Source organism: Vigna umbellata, chromosome 2 (assembly GCF_029865625.1).
Source record: "Vigna umbellata cultivar VRB3 chromosome 2, Vumbellata_1.0, whole genome shotgun sequence".
NCBI classification, from domain to species: domain Eukaryota; kingdom Viridiplantae; phylum Streptophyta; class Magnoliopsida; order Fabales; family Fabaceae; genus Vigna; species Vigna umbellata.
In genome coordinates, this window is record NC_142166.1 from 15554076 (window position 1) to 15575668 (window position 21593).

The 21593-nt window shown below is 32.9% G+C and overlaps 3 protein-coding genes across 3 annotated transcripts; all 3 read right to left on the reverse strand.

Annotated features, from left to right (window-relative positions):
• Positions 1–1933: 1933 nt before the first annotated feature.
• On the reverse strand, positions 1934–2739 carry LOC148203490 (uncharacterized). Its single transcript, XM_088106311.1, has 2 exons — positions 2489–2739; positions 1934–2398 (listed from the first exon to the last, which is right to left on the reverse strand). The coding sequence occupies exons 1-2, from the start codon at positions 2660–2662 to the stop codon at positions 1934–1936; spliced, it is 639 nt and encodes a 212-aa protein (XP_087962437.1). The 5' UTR covers positions 2663–2739.
• Positions 2740–11776: 9037 nt separating this feature from the next.
• Positions 11777–13041, reverse strand: LOC148203491 (uncharacterized). The gene is made up of 3 exons (XM_088107620.1): positions 12790–13041; positions 12244–12648; positions 11777–11845 (listed from the first exon to the last, which is right to left on the reverse strand). Exons 1-3 carry the CDS (start codon positions 13039–13041, stop codon positions 11777–11779), a joined length of 726 nt encoding a protein of 241 aa, XP_087963746.1.
• A 3362-nt stretch (positions 13042–16403) lies between these two features.
• On the reverse strand, positions 16404–17804 carry LOC148203492 (uncharacterized). Its single transcript, XM_088106187.1, has 4 exons — positions 17515–17804; positions 17208–17424; positions 16961–17122; positions 16404–16879 (listed from the first exon to the last, which is right to left on the reverse strand). The coding sequence occupies exons 1-4, from the start codon at positions 17686–17688 to the stop codon at positions 16404–16406; spliced, it is 1029 nt and encodes a 342-aa protein (XP_087962313.1). The 5' UTR covers positions 17689–17804.
• Between the last annotated feature and the right edge of the window lie 3789 nt (positions 17805–21593).

A 21593-nucleotide genomic window follows, 5' to 3' on the forward strand; every position in this document is an offset into this window, starting at 1 on the left:
ACAGTGGCAGACGGGCAGTGACAGACGATGGCGAGCGGTGACAGACTGTGGTGCCGGACAGATATTACGAGACAGAAACCAGAGCGGGATCGACCCGCTCTGATACCAACTTGAGAATTAAATTGTGAAATAATTCTAGAGGCTTGATTGATCCCTCTCATGATCTTCTATTTATAAGAATAAATTGATACAAATGTACATTATAAATGGGGTAACCTAGACACAATATAATCATGATAAATAGGGTAATCCTAGACACAATATAATCATGATAAATAGGGTAACCCTTAACCCACTATAATGATGATAAAATAGGACAAATATCCTAACAAAAACAAAAGAAACCAAGAACTAAGAAAATGATAAATATTCTGTCATATATTTTTGCCTGGTATGCTTTGCTCGTAGCTTTTCAAGCTTTAGATTGTTTTTCAAAAGCTTCATTTCTGTACTTTCAGCTTTAACCTTGTGAGTAGTCATTTGAACAAGTTTTATCAAGGACGAGAGTAAGGATCTTCTGTTTGAAATTCTCAATTGTCTTCTTATCCTCTTCTAACTGTTGAGACATCTTATCATCAAGACATTTCTTTTTCCAGAAACCTTATTTTTCTCTTCTCCAAGTAGCTTGCAAACTTCATTGCCTTTCTTGTTCTCAGAATCATACCTTCTCTTCTCTGTCTCGACAAACTCCTTGAGTCTACCTATTTCCTTTTCCTTTTCAGCAACCATATTCTTCTCATCTTCTAGCAATTTGACAGCTTCAACAGCTTTCTTCTTCTCAGAATCAGCCCTTTGCTTCTCCACCTCTAGCAGCTCCTTGAACTTACCATTTTCCTTTTCCCTATCAGTTTTTATGGTCTCATTCTCATCTTCATGGTTGCTGCACCATGCTGTGTTGAGGGAGTTATGATGACTTGTTTATAGTACACTTTTCACGACCATTACATGTTAAAGCTGTAAGCTTTTTTTTTAATCTTTTTCAAATTAGATGCGAGAAAAACAGTAAATAACTTTATTTACTTGGTCATTTATTTTGGTTCACATGCTTTGTGAGCCCTTCGTATACCTTAACTAAAGAAAAAAAAATTGGAAAAGAAAAAGGAAAGAGAAACATCATGTAATGATAAGCAAATGAGGCTTTGCAAATTGCATTCAATCACAGAGCAAGCTTGCAAATGAGTTGATAGAAGGAGAAACAAAGTAGTCTAATAATGAGATTGGTTTCTTAACATTTTTTAAGACCCCTACTCCTTGATGAAAAGGACGTTGATGTGGAGCAATTCAAATCCCCTTCCACAAATGAAAACAAAAGAAACCCAGAACTAAAGAAATGATAATTGGAAAAGTAAAAAAAAGCAAAAAATTATGTATTAGTTGTTAAAGGGGATTCTTTTCAATTGCCCTTCTATGTTATATCTGCTCGGGAATCGAGAAACACAATGCAAACAAAAACCCAAAATCTTTGTATCATCTTTCATATAATCACGTACATGTTACCTTCTATCAAACTAGTAAACCAAGGTTTACAAGTTACAACACATATTAAACAATTGTTTTCTTTTCTTTTTTTTAAGAACTCTTCCAACATTTTATTCGAAAAATGTTTCTCTTTTATGCTAGTTCAAATTCGTAAGTTAAAATGTATAACTAACTGAGGGTTAATAAAAAAAATTCATCAGAGCAATCAAAGCCAAGGACAGATCTATCACTGTTAAAAAGAATTTGAAAACTTTATTCATTAGGAGAAATTTTCTTTACATGTTTTTCCAGATGAATACAATATATTCCTACAAGAAAGAAGTAAGCTAAAATCACTGAAAGATAAATCATTTTGGCTTTATCTAATAACCAAAAGCTAATAAACTAGAACTGCATGTCCCCTTTTGTGTCAGATGTTATTGCATAGAATCACATCAATCTAAACAAAAAACCTTCATGCATCAACCTGAGTTAAAGCTGGACCATCAAAATAATCTTCAGCAAAGATGCCTATGTCTTTGAAAGAGAAGTTTGACCAGTACTCCATATCTAAATCTGAAAACTTAACGTGTGATAGATCCAACTGTGAATGCTCCTTCTCTGTTTCTGGGATGGAAAACTCATTTGGTATTGAATTTTCCAAAAATACATGAGAGGCATTGCAGTCTAATTCCCTCTTATCTTCTGTGTCAGAATCTGAACTTATAGGAGAAGGGTGAAGGCTGGGTTTGGGATTAGGGATTAGCCTCTGAAAGGAACGATAAGCATAGACGACATTTTGCACTTCCTGCACCAATTTCTCAACTCTGTACTTTTCTTGCATGATCGCAACCCTTTCTTGATTCAAGATTAAGTTTTTTCTCTTCAAAAATATATAATCATCGAGTATATGCTTTAAATTTAACGAAGGCTTGTATATCTAGAAAACAAAAAAGGAAAAATTAAATGAATTTGGTTAAGAGAGAAAGAGAAAAAGAGTTGTGCATTGTTAAAAGGAGAAAAAGAAAACCTGATTGAATGAGGAACCGGCGAAGAGGGAGGATGCTTCCATGCGGAAGGTGGCACGCGTATGCGATAAGTTGTTGGCGCAGAGATACTGGTCTACTATGAATGCAACTTGACTCGGCGAAATGTTAACCTTTCCGAACGATTCTTCCACTCCCAGGCTTTCTTGCATCATCATTTTTTATTTCTTAGAATGCAAGCAAAGAGAAATCGTGATGGCACTGTGTGAGGACAGTTTGTATTTAAACACACCAGTTTCCCACCTCTTGAATAATTTTTTTAAAATATTTTATGTTTTTTTCACTTTTAATTTCCCCTTATCCTTTTATTCAATTCTTTTCTTCACTTCTATTTACTTAAAAATAGTTATTCTAAACTCTAATCACTCTTTTGAAATTCCAAGAAAAATCTATTAATTAGATTCAATTATTCACTCTCAATTATAAATAACTTATATTTAATCAAATCTATGTTAATATATCAGTAAATTAACAATCTTTTATTTTCTAAATTTATAAATATTTTTTTAAAAATTATTCATTTTTCATCCAAAATAAAGTATATTTGAGATTGTTACTTTTAACCCACTACCTAATCTAATTAAAAAGTTGTGTATTGAAAATAAATTCTCGAAATGTTCTTTTTTCTTATATCTTTTGGTTATAAAATTACAAATAGTAAAATGTTTATAACGCATTAGAAAATTCTATGAAATTGTCCATATTTGTGCATAGTTACATTTATTATTAAACTTTCAATCCTCAATTCATGTTGTAGTACTAAGGAAAGGGTTTCAGTAATTAAATGGATTTGAGAGGATTTAAAGTTAATTTTTTTATTGTTTATTTCAGTGGATTTTGGAAGTAAAGTTTGTGAGAATTAGTGTAGAATTTGATTGATGTGACAGATCAAAAAATTTTACTTCCAAATTCATTCTCACTTACCTCCAAAATCCACTCAAATATATAACAAAAGATTTACCTTCAAATCCTCCCAAATTCATTCAAGTGAACAAGGGCCAAAATTTGAGTTCTAATTACATCAAACTCATCATTCAACCTACTAAGGAACTTTATAATGCAATCTTCTTTACCAATTTGTTTTTCGTCGTTGCTAGCTACATAAACACATTTAACACTGGATCATGTGGTGGAAGACCCACTGCACAAGGAGGATTTTCATTTTAGTTATTACAAGAACTTAATGTTTTTCCTGCCATCATGGGAAATAAATATTTAAAACTCTTCAAATTCAAGAGCTATAATTGTAAAATACAGATAAAAAAAAGTCACAAGGGACAAAGAAAATTAAGACTTGAGAAATAATTTCTTCTTCGTTTATTCAATTTAATAAACAGAAAAAACCAGTAACAACATATATAAGTGTTTGATTGTTCGAGACCAAACACTCCTAGTAGCATAAAACCTAACGGGGTCTTACTTACTGTACACCACGATTTCTTTCCACATCCATAAAATTTTCAAAATAACCATTTTATTGTTTGAAAAATTGTCTTCCAGAATTACGTTCTAGAAACCTTACAGAATTTCCAGAATTATATTTCCTAATGAAATTATAGGAACATAGTTTTCGAAATAAATTTTTCAGAATAGAATTTTTCAGTACATGTATTATAGAATAGAGTTTTCAAAAAAAAAAGTTTAAAATAATATATAATATCTTTCGGAACGAGGTTTTTATATACTTCTAATATATTGTGAAAGTCATTTTTAAAATATACTTGGGAAAGAGCTTTTTCAAGATGATTTTTTTTTTGTGCATTTTTTTCTTTTCTATGTCTAGAACATTCTCTCTCGTCTTCTTCCTCTGCAGCAGTAATGATGAAAGCGGCGGTGATAGCAGTAATAATGACAATATGACGATGTGGTAAAGTATTAGAGAATATTTGAGTTTTTTCCTCGATACAATTAGTAATTGTGGGGTGCATGAAGCAACGTAGAGTATTACAACAACTGTCAAGTCTGTTACATGATTAATATTCAAGAACCATGACTAACAATAGTTAGAAAAAACCTGAGCAAACCTATGGATGAAGAACACACCTGAGCAAGACACCAAATAAAAGAAGCCTTTTAGCATCATCAATGTAATTGTTCCTGCGAAAAAACATTAAGAAAACATGGAAAACATAACTCATTAGAATGTATCAAAACTTAAAAAGAATTTGACTACAATAATAAAGTAGGCTTCCTCTCTACTTTAGGCAGCAACGACTATATGGGAAAAAAAAAGGGCATTATTGTATTTTAGACCTTGTCTATATATAAACTATTGAATTTGGTAACTGTTCAAGAAAGGGAAAAAAGAAAAGCACTTGGGTGAGAACACTCTTTTTTCATAAATATCAAAAGCGGTAAGATAGAATCTAATAGGCACCCACGTCTCTGGATTCAATAAGCACTTATCTTTCATAAACATCCTTAGTCCGACACAGAAGTTGTCACTATTTGAATACAAACAAAAGGAAAATTACCTTCTCTAATTTAAAGGAAAAAAATATTTTTTCTAACGGAAAAAGAACATATTGTTTAAATTATCAGCACAAAAGATACATTTATAAATATAGTATAATAATTAATTGTTAGTATGATGTTTATTTTGAGATTACGAAAATTTCGTATAAATGTATAAAAATAATTGAATTTCAAATATATGAAATATATTGCTAAAGCACCAGCATCCAAGTTTGGATTTCAAATTTTTGTAATCAATTATGATTAGTGAAACATCTTAAAACAATTGTCTTATTGTTTTGTTTTTCAAAGATTTTTCATTAAACAATGTTTTATAAACTTAAGTGTTTAATAATTATTACTTACCTTTCAACCCCTGCAAAGAAAATTAAACATCGATTTAACGAAGGATATGTCGTTAACTGCACTCCTTTGTTTAAGGGGGAAGTTGGATTACTTAAAACAAAGAATAATAACATTATTTGAATTCTGGCATATTGACATGTTGGACGTAGTCGAGAACGAAAACTATATACCTCTAAAAGAAGAGAATGAGTTACTGGCTAGAAGCATATGGTTAGATGATTAAAAACAAAGTTACATTCTCAACTCCAAAGCTTGTAATTCTCTAATGTGTGCTTTATCTAAAGAAAAGTATAGGAAAGTCCAGGCCTTCAAAGACATCAAGGAGATGTGGGACACTCTTGTCATCACGAATGAAGGATCAAATGAAGTAAAGAGGAACAAGTTAAGTTTGTTAACCAAACAATAAGAGTTGTTCTCCAAGTTGGACAACGAGAACACTCAAGCCATGTTCAATAGATTCCAGACCATCCTAATGAGATCTATGGGTAAGGTCTATTATAATTTTGATAATATTGATAAAATTCTACATAGCCTCCCAAGGCAATGGAGACAGTAAGTCATAACTCTCATAACATCCAAGAACCTTGATAGTGTAATTATAGAAAAGTAGGTTGGGATCCCGAAGGTTCACGAGCTTGAGCTACAACAGGACAATAGACTAAGAAAAAAAGATAAAAGCGTCACTCTCAAAGCTCAAAGACCATCTCCCACAAAGGCCTTCAACACTGAAGAATCTTCTGAAGAATCTAATGATGAGGAAGATTCGAATGAAGAAGAAGAAGATGACAAATTATTATTCATCTCAAAGAAAATTCACTCCATGTGCAAAAAGAAAAGAAACACTTTGTTTAGAGGAAGAGGCATTGGGTCTACCTCAAGAAGTCAACCAAAGGATAAACAAAAAGAAGGACTGGTGGTTTGTTACAAATGCAAGAAGCCAAGGCACTTTAGATCAGGCTCAAATGAGGAAGTAGATTTCATAGACTTACACTTAGGCGTTCAAGCTTACAATGAACTTTGAATAACAATTTTTTCAAAGAAAATGAATCCTTGAAAATGATTTGATATCATTGAGAGACGAGACGAAATCATTGAAAGGGAAGCTGGTTGAGTATAAACGAGAAGTTGAAAACCTCATTTTAAAGAATGAAAGATTTGAAAAAAAAGGCTCAACGATTGTCGAGGATGCTAAATGCATCAAAATACTTCAACATGAAAATGAAATTTTATATAAAGGGTTAAATAGAACATTTGAGGGAAATGAGCATTTAGGGCTCCTAATCAAGGGTTGTAGACACCCTTATGATAAGAGATGATTAGGTTTTAAAAATAGAAACACTTATCCTATTCCTAAAATTAAAATTACTTATTGTTAAAGACAAAATCGTTTATACGCCTAATCGTCTAATACTCATTTGTAATCATGTGAAGATTATAGTGGAACCAGTATAAAATCTCTTGTGCAATTATCTCTTCTCTTACCTAAATGATCCTCTTGTGAAAACCTGCAATCGTGCTTTATTTCCAAACACAAGAATCTTCCAAGCTAAATGATATTTTTCATGAAGAAAGTTCTTAATAAAATGTTGTAGTATCTACATTCTGAATAGCACGATAAACTTTTTTTATTATACAAATCTATTGAGTCAAGCCTTTAATCATTTAAAGGAAAATTTCAAGAGCTCGGTAGCGTGCTATATCAGGAGGGTTGTGAAAAATTTTCCATTAACACTATTCAACCCCTCCCCCTTCTAGTGTGTTTTTGGTACTTCGCTTATTTTGTTAATCCCAATGATAAAAATACTAGTTATACATCAACTTCTGAAAATAAGAAGATGTCCAAATCCAATAAGAAAGGATAAAATGCTAGATGGGTACCTAAATACAAAATAATCTTTCTTGCAAATATGCTTAGCATTCGAAAAGAAACCCATGTCCTGGTACCTGAACAGTGGGTGCTCATGACACATGACCGGGAGAAAGGTGTATGTTCCAAAGTCTAAGGAGTAAGAAGGGAGGAATAGTAACCTATGAAGGAAACCAAAAAGGCAAAATAATTGGCATTGGAAAGATATGTACAGACATTTCCCCCTTTATTGATAATGTATTCATTAACATAATTTGTTTAACATAAGTCAATTATGTGACAGTGAATATAATGTTGTTTCCGAAAAAGGCCAATGTAGAGTCATAGACAACAAAGGTCTACTAGTATTTTCTGTTGATAGGCAAGGAAACTTATACAAGATAGACCTAAATGAGTTGCATGCTCAAAGTGTTTCATGTCTAGTGTCTATAAAAGATGAGGCAATGATATGGCATAATAAATATGGACATGAAAACATGAGATTAATCTCAAAGTTGCAATACCATGACATTGTGAGAGGGTTGCCTAAAGTGTCATTCAACACAGTCTTTTGTGATACTTACGTGAAAGACAAACATGTCAAAGAATCTTTTAAATGTAAAAATGTTATTTATACTAAAAGACCTTTTGAGTTGTCTCATATAGATGTATTTGGTCTTACAAAAACCACATTTGTAAGTGATAAATGCTATGGACTAGTAGTAGTCGACGACTTCACTAGATGGACATGGGTAAAATTCTTAACCTATAAGGATGGTGCTTTTGACACCTTTTCTAAACTTTATAAGGTAGAAAATGAAAAAGATTGTAAGATTATGACAATCAGAAGTGACCATGGTGGAGAATTCGAAAATGAACATTTTTAAAAAATTTACGAAAATTCTTAAATAAATCAAACTCAAAAGGATAGAAAAAAAACAAAGAAAAAAATCATTACAAAACACAACATCCATTTATTTGAAAATTGAAAATTTTATAAAAAAAGAACAAAATAAAATAAAAATTAACAAGTCTGAATCTATTTCTATTGAACCTAACTATCCGCCTTAGTTTCACTCTTCTCCAATTTCCATCTTATCATTGAAGAAAGAAATAGGGAGGGAAATCCTAGTTCACCTAAAACTTATATATTTTGTGGGACCATTTTGATGAATAATATAAAGCAGTAAATGTAAGGTTCTATATAAAACCAAAGCCGTTTTTGGTTAGTATTGGTTGAACACACTCAAAACACCTGCTGTTAATTGGTCATTGTCTTGTTGCATTCTTTCTCAATCTCACAAGTTCTTTCTCCTTTCCATTTCTTCATTACTGTGTACACAAATATTTCCCAAAACTATTGTCAAATTATAAATCAATTTATAATATATAATTAAGTATAAATCTTATTTTAAGGTTTTGTAGAACTAAATTATATTTAAAATCTATTTCTTAATAATTAAGACTTTAAAATATCTCATTTTATATTTAAATTCAATTCACATATTCAAAGTAGTCAAATTATACAATAATTCTGCTAAAAAGAAAGAAGATAATACAAAACAATATAATAAATAATAAAAATATTGAATTAATATCATTTTTAGTTGGGATGAATATTAGATCTTTTTACAAAAAAATGGTGTAATTCAAAGTTAATATTACAAAACTTAGGCATTTTTTTAAAAATATTTTTTTTATCACCACGAGTAAGTCATGTTAATTTGAGTACATATATTGTGACGTCCCAATATATAATAAAGTCATCATCATGCATAATATAGGAAAGCAATCAAGAGTAATTAGGATTTCAGTCATCCTTAGAATAGTGTGGAATTGAAAACTAGAGTATTAGAGTTTCTCCCCGGAAATTACAAAGAATTTAAAACTTTAGATGCATTAAAGTCCTTCCAAATAATATGAGTTCATGGAATTAAAAGCTAGCAAATCTAAGTTGTAACACTGCCGTCCCCATCAAGAGTTGCTTCCAAAGTGTCCTCCTCGCTCTCTGCTCCCACCCAAGTGGATGATCATCGCAAAAGGAAACATACACAAGCAACAACAACCAAGCAAGCAAGGGTGAGCTAGATATAAAATCATGTTATAACAGTCACAGACAACATGCAAATAAAGACAAATACAATACACTACACACACATGACTTGTTGCACTTAAACTTGACTCATCCGGACTAGAATGATTGCCGAGCTATGGCGAGTTATGCACTCGTGGTGGCCTCTACTGCTTTGCAAAGCCATTGCCAATGGGTTTTACCCTACCACACTCACGAGGTTAGTTCGTCATCATTCACCTTGGGTCATACTGGAAGCACCCAAGACTAGGACCTCCTGCTACTCCTCACCACATGAATCAATCCTCTCTACTTGAGAATGAAAGACCATTGGAGCGTCAGGAAAACCCCCAAGACTGAGCTACCATGCAATTCATTCTAAACATTACTAGGGCACCACCATGAATGTTCTCCTGAAAGATCATGGAATTACGTCCAACACTATAGGGCACCACCATGTGACCTCGCTTTGAAATCCATGGAATTACGTCCATCAACCATACTAGTACAAGCACATATTTTTAACCACCAAACATGTTTCACATACTCACATAATTGTAATATAATCACTTAAGGCTTTGGTCGAACGGTATGACTTTGGCCTCGCATCGAGAGCTTTGGCCGAACGCTACCAAATAAACCCTGACCGAACGGTACCAAATCAACACCTAACCGAATGGTACCAAATCAACACCTAACCGAACGCTACTAAATCAACCCTGACCGAACGCTACCAAATTACACCTGACCGAACGCTACCAAATCAACACCTGCCCGAACGGTACCAATTCAACCCTGACCGAATGGTACCAAATCAACCATAATCAAACGATACCAAATCACCACCTGACCAAACGCTACCAAATAAACCCTGACCAAACGCTACCAAATCAACACCTAACCGAACGCTATTAAATCAACCCTGACCGAACGCTACCAAATAAACCCTGACCGAACGCTACCAAATCAACACCTAACCGAACGGTACCAAAACAACACCTAACCGAACGCTATTAAATCAACCCTGACCGAACGCTACAAAATAAACCCTGACCGAACGCTACCAAATCAACACCTAACCGAACGCTACTAAATCAACCCTGATCGAACGCCACCAAATAAACCCTGACCGAACGTGTTCAAGACCGAACGCTAGGGGTTTTGGCCGAGCATGTAGAGCTTTGGCCAAACGGTTTGATCTTTGGCCGAACACTAAGAGCTTTGGCCGAACGGTTTAATCTTCGGCTGAGCTCTAAGATCTTGGCCGAACGGTAGGAGCTTTGACCGAGTACTGAGACCTTTGGCCGAACGCTATGAGGCCGAATGCTACCCAGATATAGGGTAACTAAAACCGAATGGTACTGACCGAGAGCAGCACCAAACCGAACGATATAAGACTGAGAGCAGCATAAGACCGAACGGTCAGCTGTAGCATTCTACAACAGAAATTTTAAGTTCCACAATTACTCATACAGATTCATACAAAACAAGGTCACTCTAAACACAAATTTGTTCATCAAACAACAGAATATTACAGATCTCAGCACATGTATTGTTCATACAACCCATAGAAAAGTATCTAGCTCCCCTTACTTGGGTTTCTCCAAGCACAACTATTGAAATTGTCCTAGCAGTACCCTTGACAGCACAAGAACTCAACCTGCCCCGATCGGAAAGAAGAAGACGTTCGATAGATAATACATATCTTACAGGAGTATTAGTAGATTAAGAGATAATAGAAGAACTTACCTCAGGATTGTTCTCAATGAAAGGGTCGAGTGCTTCGGAGCGAGGGGGATCTTCACTTCCTTTATTGATATACGCTTCATTGACGGGAACTTCTTCACTAGCAATTTTTTCACTAATTTCTTCACTAGTAATTCCTTCATTAGTAGAAGGATCTTCTTCACTCTGTTCCATTTCTGTAGGTTCATCCTCGATTACTCCTTCAATTTCTTATTCATGCTCTCCAATTTGTTTTTTTTCAAAAACTGATGATGGAGCTGCCAAGTACCAATTTCGCTCTTTATTCATGGACTCCCCCTGGAGAGCATAATTGTGTACTATAGGAGAAAAGAAAGGTTCAGATTCTAGGAAAGTCACATCCATAGTGATATAGGTTCTATCGGTGGTAGGATCATGACATGAAAATTCTGTAAAATTTGAAACACTTCATCTTTAGTCTTCATCAAATAAACCCATGTCATTCGTGTGCAATCATCGACAAATATTACAAACCAACGGTGACCAGATACAATAGTCCTAGGGGAAGGTCCCCACACATCAGAGTGTATTAGAGCAAAAGGAACACTGCTTTTATTCAAACTCATATGATAGGAGGTTCTATGGCTTTTAGCCAGAATACAAGTATTACATGTAAACTCAGCATTTTTCAAATTTAAAAATCAATCTGGAAATAAGTTTCTCAAATAATCGAATGATGGATGTCCCAACTAACGATGCCCAAACCATATTTCCCGTTCTTTGCCACTGACCCGGTGGTGCACATGATATGCTTCTCCTTTGTTAAAATCATCAAGGTAGTATAGCCCCCCCTCCCTCCCTCTTAGTACCACGTCCAATAAGCTTCTTGCCGAGAACATTCTGAAGAAGGAAAAAAGTAGAGTACATCAATAGCACACAATTGAGTTCTTCAGTTATTCTACTTACAGACATTAATTTATTAGATAGTGTAGGAACAAGAAGAGTGTGAGATAAGGAGAGTGAGGGTGATAATGTCACAGTTCCAGCACTTGTGACCGGATATGTAACTCCATTTGCATTTGCAATGCAAGTCCTACGTGGTGGGGTTGAATGAGAGAAGTTTGTGGGATCAAAAGTCATATGGTATGTTGCCCTAGAGTCAATAATTCATGCATTTGCATGTTGAGACTTGGAACTACAAAAACCTTGACCGCAGTTACCTGGTTCCATTGAGACGGAGGAGCTGGTCATAGGAACAAGCGACAATCAAGACTCGGCAGTGACTATCGCAACTTTACCAGTGCCTCCTCTAGTGAAGTGGTTTCTTTTTTCTTCTTAGCTTGCAACTCATGCCACCATTCTCGATACCCATGTAACTTGAAACAAGTTTCACGAGTATGTCTAGTGTTTCCACAATGTGTGCACTTTCCTCCATCGAATGGGCCTTTTGACTTCAAGACGGAGTTGTGTTTCCCAGCCACTAGTGTTGGTTGTTGACCAATTTTTGAGCCTTTAGTGGCCATAACCGCACCACTTTTTATATTCTCTACCCCAGATGTCATCACGGTCTGACGAGTGTCCTCTCTTAGAACATATGGATAAGTCTGCTCGATCGTGTGAAATGGCTTCAGTTGGAGTATGTCACTTCGAATCTTATCAAGTCGGTCGTCCAATCCATCGAGAAAGATATAAATTCTTTCCTCCTATAGCAAATCATTGTATTTTTGTATATCTTTCCCGCATTCCATGGGATTAAGACGTCAAAACTCTATCTCACGCCACAACCCTTGTAGATCATTAGAATATGTTTCAATCAATCCCCCCTTCTGCCGCATCCGGGTTACCTTCCGTCGAAGGTCATAAACCTGTAACGTATCATATCCATCAAAGTATGTCGTACCAATGGCGTCCCATACCTCTTTAGCGATTGGAAAGCGGATAAAATTCCCCACCAGTGAAAGATGCATTAAGTTGATCAACCATCCTTTCACTATCGCGTTCTCAGTTTGCCATTTACGGAATGCGGAATCAGTTTTCGATGACGGAGGAAAAGATCCATCAATATATCCCAGTTTGGCTTTGCTTGAGATGTACATCTCAGCCACCTAGGACCGTAGGGCATAGTTGGAACCATCCAACTTGATGTTGATCGGTACTATTGAAGAATCAGAGATTGACGATTGTGATGTGGGTTGCGCTTTCGAGAAAGCCTCCGTCATTTTGGCCGTAAGATTTTCACAAATGGACTCGGCAGCAGAAGCATTTGATGGCTGCACCGTGGAATCGCCATTCGCTGAAGAATCTCCCATTTCGGATGAATCACCCATCTATTTAGAGTTGTTTGCATCCCAAGATTATGCTCTTGATACCATGTATTAAAACTGAAGGTATTTTATTCACCTTAATCTTTTATTGAGTCGTTTACAGAGTATAAATAGATATAGGGAAGAGGAATTTTAGGCGCTTTTCTAGCCTATTCACGATGCTCCTAACTAAACATAAGTTTATCCCTTGATATACGTGATTTGAAAGCAATTACAATAAATGTTCCTAATTTTATGAGATTATAATGACTCATGCCAACAACTGAGACATGTGACAGTTAACACACCTTCTCCCTAGTAATTTTTTGGAACAAACATCTGAAAAAGAAGAACTCTAGTTACTTCAAGAAGATTACAATTCTTTTCGTTTTTGTAACCCTGTTTTTGTTTAAGAGTGTTTACACATGTTAGTTCATGAACAATACCATTATGAGACAAATAATTGAGAAATTCATTATTCAAATATTCACTACCACCATGAGACCTAATTCTTTTAATATTTTTTCCAAATTGATTTTGGACAATACGGAAAAAATTAACAAGGATTTGGAAAACTTCTAATTTGTGTTTCATAAGGTATGTCCACATGACACTAGTACAATCGTCAATAAAGGTAACAAATCATTTGGCTCCAAAAATATATTCTACGATAGGTCCTCAAACATCATAATGAATTAAATCAAATGGAGAAATACTCTTTTTATTACTAATAGGATAAGATGCACGATGGTGTTTTGACAACTTACAAATAAAAGACTCAACAGACTTCTTGTTAAACAAATGAAAAAATAAGGATTTGATAAGATTGAATGAAGGATTCCCAAGCCTTTTATAGGTAAAATCGTCTCTCCCGTAGCAAGGTCTTGAAAAAGACAATAAGTTGAAAAAAATGTTATTGAACAATTTAAATCATGTGTGACTTTTCTCTTAAAGATAAAACTATTAGCTAATTGTGGAACATGTAAAACATCCTTTAATACAATAGATGAGTCCAAAATTATACTCACAAAGTCGCATATAGGTATACCCTGACCATTCGCAACTGTAGTAAGTTGTTCTCAATTTGTTTTACCATATGAGTTGAAGGACACATGAAAAGGTGGCATATGATCAGTTGCTCCTGAATCAAGAATTCAAATACCTTGAGACACATGACCAACAATATTGAGATAAATCTTAGCTTTCATGGATAGAGTACAGGATCCAGAGGGCTTACTCATTGATTCAACCATTGCTTCCAAACACTCGAATTACTCTTTATAAGCTTTCATATCAAGAGACATAAATGTTTTTCCCCAAACTGAGTTGTCTGTGCGAGAACAGAGATAGAGAAGAAGCTTGAAGCTTTTGGGTTTGCTCGCGAGAAATATAAAAGAGAAGAGATTAGGAAAAAAAACTCCGAATAAAGTTTTTTAGAGAAACCAACAATTGGGAAATTGGGATTTTTAATTAGGATTAGGTAATTTTTTTTATTAAAAGCTTTCCCCTTTTTAAGAGTAATAAAAAGAAAATTTAATTTTAAAAAAAATAAATTAAATTATTATTATTATTTTTTGCAAATAATAGATATCTGCGAGTCGGATAGTATAATACTGACACCCAACCCGTTTAGAAACAGGTATTAAAATACTCGTTATTCGTTACCTGCAGATAATAAATATCTGTGTATAGTAACTATCCGTCATGGATTTTATCCACAATAGTAACTATCCATAATGGATTTTATTCCTAGATATTCGCGGACGCAAATTGTTTTTTCTTTCCCTAATCACAACCAGTAATATTCATTCTTTTATATGCTTTCAAGATTTTAGAAAATAAAAATAAAAATAAATATTAAGATGATGGATAATCTTTTTAAATAAATCTTCATTTAAAATGCTTTAGTTTTAATAAAAATATACAATTTACTTAATTACATCTAATAGTAATTATCAAGATGAATTATTCATTTTAATTATTTTATAAGGGTACTAATAATAATCACATTATCAGAATTACTCTTAAAAGTCTATGTAATAAACATGTAAATAAATAGAAAAAAGTAAGTAAGGGTTACAAAAGAACATGCTAAATAGGCTTTCAACACTAGGCCCAACATGTTTCTCCTTTCTATTTTCACTATTATTCTTGGATTTGTTTGAGAGTAGAACCGCAAAACTTCGGCGGAATTTCATAGCCAAAATAAAAAATGCCATATATTCCATTCCATCACAATGGTAACATATGATATGACAGTGTAGTAAAAAGATTTGCAGTCATTACAACCCATCACTTTTAAATGAGATTGGTTTCTTAACCATTTTTTAAGGCCCTACTCCTTGATAAGAAGCACGTTGATGTAGAGCAATTCAAAGCCCCTTCCACAAATGAAAACAAAACAAACCAAGAATTAAGAAAATGATAATTGGAAAAGTAAAAGAGAAAGCAAAAGCAGAAAATTATATATTACTTCTTTAAGGAGATTCTTTTCAATTGACCTTCTATCTTATATCTCAATTTCCTCCCAATCGAGAAAGACAATGGAAACAAAAGCCCAAAATCTTTGTATCACCTTTCCTATCTAACTAGTCCTTGGTGAAAATCTTTATAGTCAAATTTCCCAAAGTCAAGTTGAAACTAACCCATTGTTGAAAAATTCAATTTAATCCAAATTAAATTTTGCAATAATAATTATAATAGTGATCAGTGACAAAAATCACATACAGGTTACCTTGTATCAAACTAGTAAACCAAAGCTTACAAGTTACAACACACATTAAACAATTGTTTTCTTTTCTTTTTTTAAGATCTCTTCCAACATTTTATTAAAAAAATGTTTCTCTTTTATGCTAGTTCAAATTCGTAAGTTAAAATGTATATAATAAAAAAAATTCATCAGAGCAATCAAAGCCAAGGACAGATCCATCACTGTTAAAAAGAATTTGAAAACTTTATTCATTAGGAGAAATTTTCTTTACATGTTTTCCAGATGAATACAATATATTCCTACAAGAAAGAAGTAAGCTAAAATCACTGAAAGATAAATCATTTTGGCTTTATCTAATAACCAAAAGCTAATAAACTAGAACTGCATGTCCCCTTTTGTGTCAGATGTTATTGCATAGAATCACATCAATCTAAACAAAAAACCTTCATGCATCAACCTGAGTTAAAGCTGGACCATCAAAATAATCTTCAGCAAAGATGCCTATGTCTTTGAAAGAGAAGTTTGACCAGTACTCCATATCTAAATCTGAAAACTTAACGTGTGATAGATCCAACTGTGAATGCTCCTTCTCTGTTTCTGGGATGGAAAACTCATTTGGTATTGAATTTTCCAAAAATACATGAGAGGCATTGCAGTCTAATTCCCTCTTATCTTCTGTGTCAGAATCTGAACTTATAGGAGAAGGGTGAAGGCTGGGTTGATTACTTATTTCTTCTTCAGGACAGACCACAACAGCCTCACAATGAGTAACAACATCCTTATTACATGTTGTAACAGATTTATTGGTTGCTGTTCCAGGTTGTGTCTCTATGATTGATGAGGTGGTGGGAACTTGTGAACCTGTAGCTGTGGAATTCACAATTAATGATTGAGTCCCTAATGGTGGGAGCACGTTTAGACCTGAGAGAGAACATGAAATAAAAGAGTTAAAATTAAATTGAAAAGATATTGTATGCTTAACATAGACAGAAACCATTATACCTTTAACTTGATTTTTCTTCCCAGGTGGTCTACCACGAGGTTTTTTTGCAATTGTGGGCGCATGTATTGCTTCACTATTCTTTCTCTTGTTAGACTGCTGCCCGTGTATTTTGTTGTATGTGTTTGTGTTCTGAACAAAGGAGGTGGTACCAGTACACACACCTAAAAAAATAAAATCAAAACTATAACACTTCGAGGACTGTAATTTCAGGAATGAAAAAAAACACCAATGTTTAAATTCATGTACCTGAAGGGGTTTTATTCGTAACAGGAATATCTATTGGGATTAGCCTCTGAAAGGAACGATAAGCATAGACGACATTTTGCACTTCCTGCACCAATTTCTCAACTCTGTACTTTTCTTGCATGATCGCAACCCTTTCTTGATTCAAGATTAAGTTTTTTCTCTTCAAAAATATATAATCATCGAGTATATGCTTTAAATTTAACGAAGGCTTGTATATCTAGAAAACAAAAAAGGAAAAATTAAATGAATTTGGTTAAGAGAGAAAGAGAAAAAGAGTTGTGCATTGTTAAAAGGAGAAAAAGAAAACCTGATTGAATGAGGAACCGGCGAAGAGGGAGGATGCTTCCATGCGGAAGGTGGCACGCGTATGCGATAAGTTGTTGGCGCAGAGATACTGGTCTACTATGAATGCAACTTGACTCGGCGAAATGTTAACCTTTCCGAACGATTCTTCCACTCCCAGGCTTTCTTGCATCATCATTTTTTATTTCTTAGAATGCAAGCAAAGAGAAATCGTGATGGCACTGTGTGAGGACAGTTTGTATTTAAACACACCAGTTTCCCACCTTTTGAATAATTTTTTTAAAATATTTTATGTTTTTTTCACTTTTAATTTCCCCTTATCCTTTTATTCAATTCTTTTCTTCACTTCTATTTACTTAAAAATAGTTATTCTAAACTCTAATCACTCTTTTGAAATTCCAAGAAAAATCTATTAATTAGGTTCAATTATTCACTCTCAATTATAAATAACTTATATTTAATCAAATCTATGTTAATATATCAGTAAATTAACAATCTTTTATTTTCTAAATTTATAAATATTTTTTTAAAAATTATTCATTTTTCATCCAAAATAAAGTATATTTGAGATTGTTACTTTTAACCCACTACCTAATCTAATTAAAAAGTTGTGTATTGAAAATAAATTCTCGAAATGTTCTTTTTTCTTATATCTTTTGGTTATAAAATTACAAATAGTAAAATGTTTATAACGCATTAGAAAATTCTATGAAATTGTCCGCATAGTTACATTTATTATTAAACTTTCAATCCTCAATTCATGTTGTAGTACTAAGGAAAGGGTTTCAGTAATTAAATGGATTTGAGAGGATTTAAAGTTAATTTTTTTATTGTTTATTTCAGTGGATTTTGGAAGTAAAGTTTGTGAGAATTAGTGTAGAATTTGATTGATGTGACAGATCAAAAAATTTTACTTCCAAATTCATTCTCACTTACCTCCAAAATCCACTCAAATATATAACAAAAGATTTACCTTCAAATCCTCCCAAATTCATTCAAGTGAACAAGGGCCAAAATTTGAGTTCTAATTACATCAAACTCATCATTCAACCTACTAAGGAACTTTATAATGCAATCTTCTTTACCAATTTGTTTTTCGTCGTTGCTAGCTACATAAACACATTTAACACTGGATCATGTGGTGGAAGACCCACTGCACAAGGAGGATTTTCATTTTAGTTATTACAAGAACTTAATGTTTTTCCTGCCATCATGGGAAATGAAATATTTAAAACTCTTCAAATTCAAGAGCTATAATTGTAAAATACAGATAAAAAAAAGTCACAAGGGACAAAGAAAATTAAGACTTGAGAAATAATTTCTTCTTCGTTTATTCAATTTAATAAACAGAAAAAACCAGTAACAACATATATAAGTGTTTGATTGTTCGAGACCAAACACTCCTATTAGCATAAAACCTAACGGGGTCTTACTTACTGTACACCACGATTTCTTAATTTCCCCTTATCCTTTTATTCAATTCTTTTCTTCATTCTATTTACTTAAAAATAGTTATTGTAAATTCTAATCACTCTTTTGAAATTCCAAGAAAAATCTATTAATTAGGTTCAATTATTCACTCTCAATTATAAATAACTTATATTTAATCAAATTTATGTTAATATATCAGTAAATTAACAATCTTTTATTTTCTAAATTTATAAATAATTTTTTAAAAATTAATCATTTTTCATCCAAAATAAAGTATATTTGAGATTGTTACTTTTAACCCACTACCTAATCTAATTAAAAAGTTGTGTATTGAAAATAAATTCTCGAAATGTTCTTTTTTCTTATATCTTTTGGTTATAAAATTACAAATAGTAAAATGTTTATAAGGCATTGGAAAATTCTTTGAAATTGTCCATTTGTGCATAGTTACATTTATTATTAAGACTTGAGAAATAATTTCTTCTTCCTTTATTCAATTTAATAAACAGAAAAAACGAGTAACAACATATATAAGTGTTTGATTGTTCGAGACCAAACACTCCTAATAACAAAAAACCTAACGGAGTTTTACTTATTGTACACTAGATTTCTTTCCAAATCCATAAAATTTTCAAAATAACCATTTTACTGTTTGAAAAATTGTCTTCCAGAATTATGTTCTAGAAACGTTACGGAATTTCCAGAATTATATTTGCTAATGAAATTATAGGAACATAGTTTTCGAAATAAATATTTCAGAATAGAATTTTTCATATACATGTATTATAGAATAGATTTTTGAACAAAAAAGTTTAAAATAATATATAATATCTTTCGGAATGAGGTTTTTTAAATACTTCTAATATATTGTGAAAGTCATTTTTAAAATATATTTGGGAAAGAGCTTTTTCAAGATGATTTTTTTTTCTGCATTTTTTTCTTTTCTATGTCTAGAACATTCATTCTCGTCTTCTTCCTCTGCAGCAGTAATGATGAAAGCGGCGGTGATAGCAGTAATAATGACAATATGACGATGTGGTAAAGTGTTAGAAAATATTTGAGTTTTTTTCTATTAAGTCAAGCTTCTAATCATTTAAAGGAAAATTTCAAGAGCTCGGTAGCATGCTATATCAGAAGGGTTGTGAAAAATTTTCCATTAACACTATTCAACCCCTCCCCCTTCTAATGTGTTTTTGGTACTTCGTTTATTTTGTTAATCCCAATGATAAAAATACTAGTTATACATCAACTTCTGAAAATAAGAAGATGTCCAAATCCAATAAGAAAGGATAAAATGCTAGATGGGTACCCAAATACGAAATAATCTTTCTTGCAAATATGCTTAACAGTAAAACAGAAACCCTGGTCCTGGTAATTGAACAATGGGTGCTCATGACACATGACCGGGAGAAATGTGTATGTTCCAAAGTCTAAGGAGTAAGAAGGGAGGAATAGTAATCTACGAAGGAAACCAAAAAGGCAAAATAATTGGCATTGGAAAGATATGTACAGACATTTCCCCCTTTATTGATAATGTATTCACTAACATAATTTGTTTAACATAAGTCAATTATGTGACAGTGAATATAATGTTGTTTCCGAAAAAGGCCAATGTAGAGTCATAGACAACAAAGGTCTACTAGTATTTTCTGTTGATATGCAAGGAAACTTATACAAGATAGACCTAAATGAGTTGCATGCTCAAAGTGTTTCATGTCTAGTGTCTATAAAAGATGAGGCAATGATATGGCATCATAAATATGGACATGCAAACATGAGATTAATCTCAAAGTTGCAATACCATGACATTGTAAGAGGGTTGCCTAAAGTGTCATTCAACACAGTCTTTTGTGATACTTACGTGAAAGACAAACATGTCAAAGAATCTTTTAAATGTAAAAATGTTATTTATACTAAAAGACCTTTTGAGTTGTCTCATATAGAAGTATTTGGTCTTACAAAAACCACATTTGTAAGTGATAAATGTTATGGACTAGTAGTAGTCAACGACTTCACTAGATGGACATGGGTAAAATTCTTAACCTATAAGGATGGTGCTTTTGACACCTTTTCTAAACTTTATAAGGTAGAAAATGAAAAAGATTGTAAGATTATGACAATGAGAAGTGACCAATGGTGGAGAATTCGAAAATGAACATTTTTAAAAAATTTACAAAAATTCTTAAATAAATCAAACTCATAAAAGGATAGAAAAAAAACAAAGAAAAAAATCATTACAAAACACAACATCCATTTATTTGAAAATTGAAAATTTTATAAAAAAAGAACAAAATAAAATAAAAATTAACAAGTCTGAATCTATTTCTATTGAACCTAACTATCCGCCTTAGTTTCACTCTTCTCCAATTTCCATCTTATCATTGAAGAAAGAAATAGGGAGGGAAATCCTAGTTCACCTAAAACTTATATATTTTGTGGGACCATTTTGATGAATAATATAAAGCAGTAAATGTAAGGTTCTATATAAAACCAAAGCCGTTTTTGGTTAGTATTGGTTGAACACACTCAAAACACCTGCTGTTAATTGGTCATTGTCTTGTTGCATTCTTTCTCAATCTCACAAGTTCTTTCTCCTTTCCATTTCTTCATTACTGTGTACACAAATATTTCCCAAAACTATTGTCAAATTAT

Excerpts from the sequence above, each read along its gene's own strand:
- LOC148203490 (XM_088106311.1), bottom strand. The coding sequence starts at position 2,662 with ATGATGATGCAAGAAAGCCTGGGAGTGGAAGAATCGTTCGGAAAGGTT. Across the intron at positions 2,399-2,488 it reads CCGGTTCCTCATTCAATCAG|ATATACAAGCCTTCGTTAAA; the intron begins GTTTTCTTTTTC and ends TTTGTTTTCTAG.
- LOC148203491 (XM_088107620.1), bottom strand. The coding sequence starts at position 13,041 with ATGTACATCTCAAGCAAAGCCAAACTGGGATATATTGATGGATCTTTT. Across the intron at positions 12,649-12,789 it reads TTTATGACCTTCGACGGAAG|GAGGAAAGAATTTATATCTT; the intron begins GTAACCCGGATG and ends GATTTGCTATAG. Across the intron at positions 11,846-12,243 it reads CTTCACTAGAGGAGGCACTG|AATGTTCTCGGCAAGAAGCT; the intron begins GTAAAGTTGCGA and ends TTCCTTCTTCAG.
- LOC148203492 (XM_088106187.1), bottom strand. The coding sequence starts at position 17,688 with ATGATGATGCAAGAAAGCCTGGGAGTGGAAGAATCGTTCGGAAAGGTT. Across the intron at positions 17,425-17,514 it reads CCGGTTCCTCATTCAATCAG|ATATACAAGCCTTCGTTAAA; the intron begins GTTTTCTTTTTC and ends TTTGTTTTCTAG. Across the intron at positions 17,123-17,207 it reads TACGAATAAAACCCCTTCAG|GTGTGTGTACTGGTACCACC; the intron begins GTACATGAATTT and ends TTATTTTTTTAG.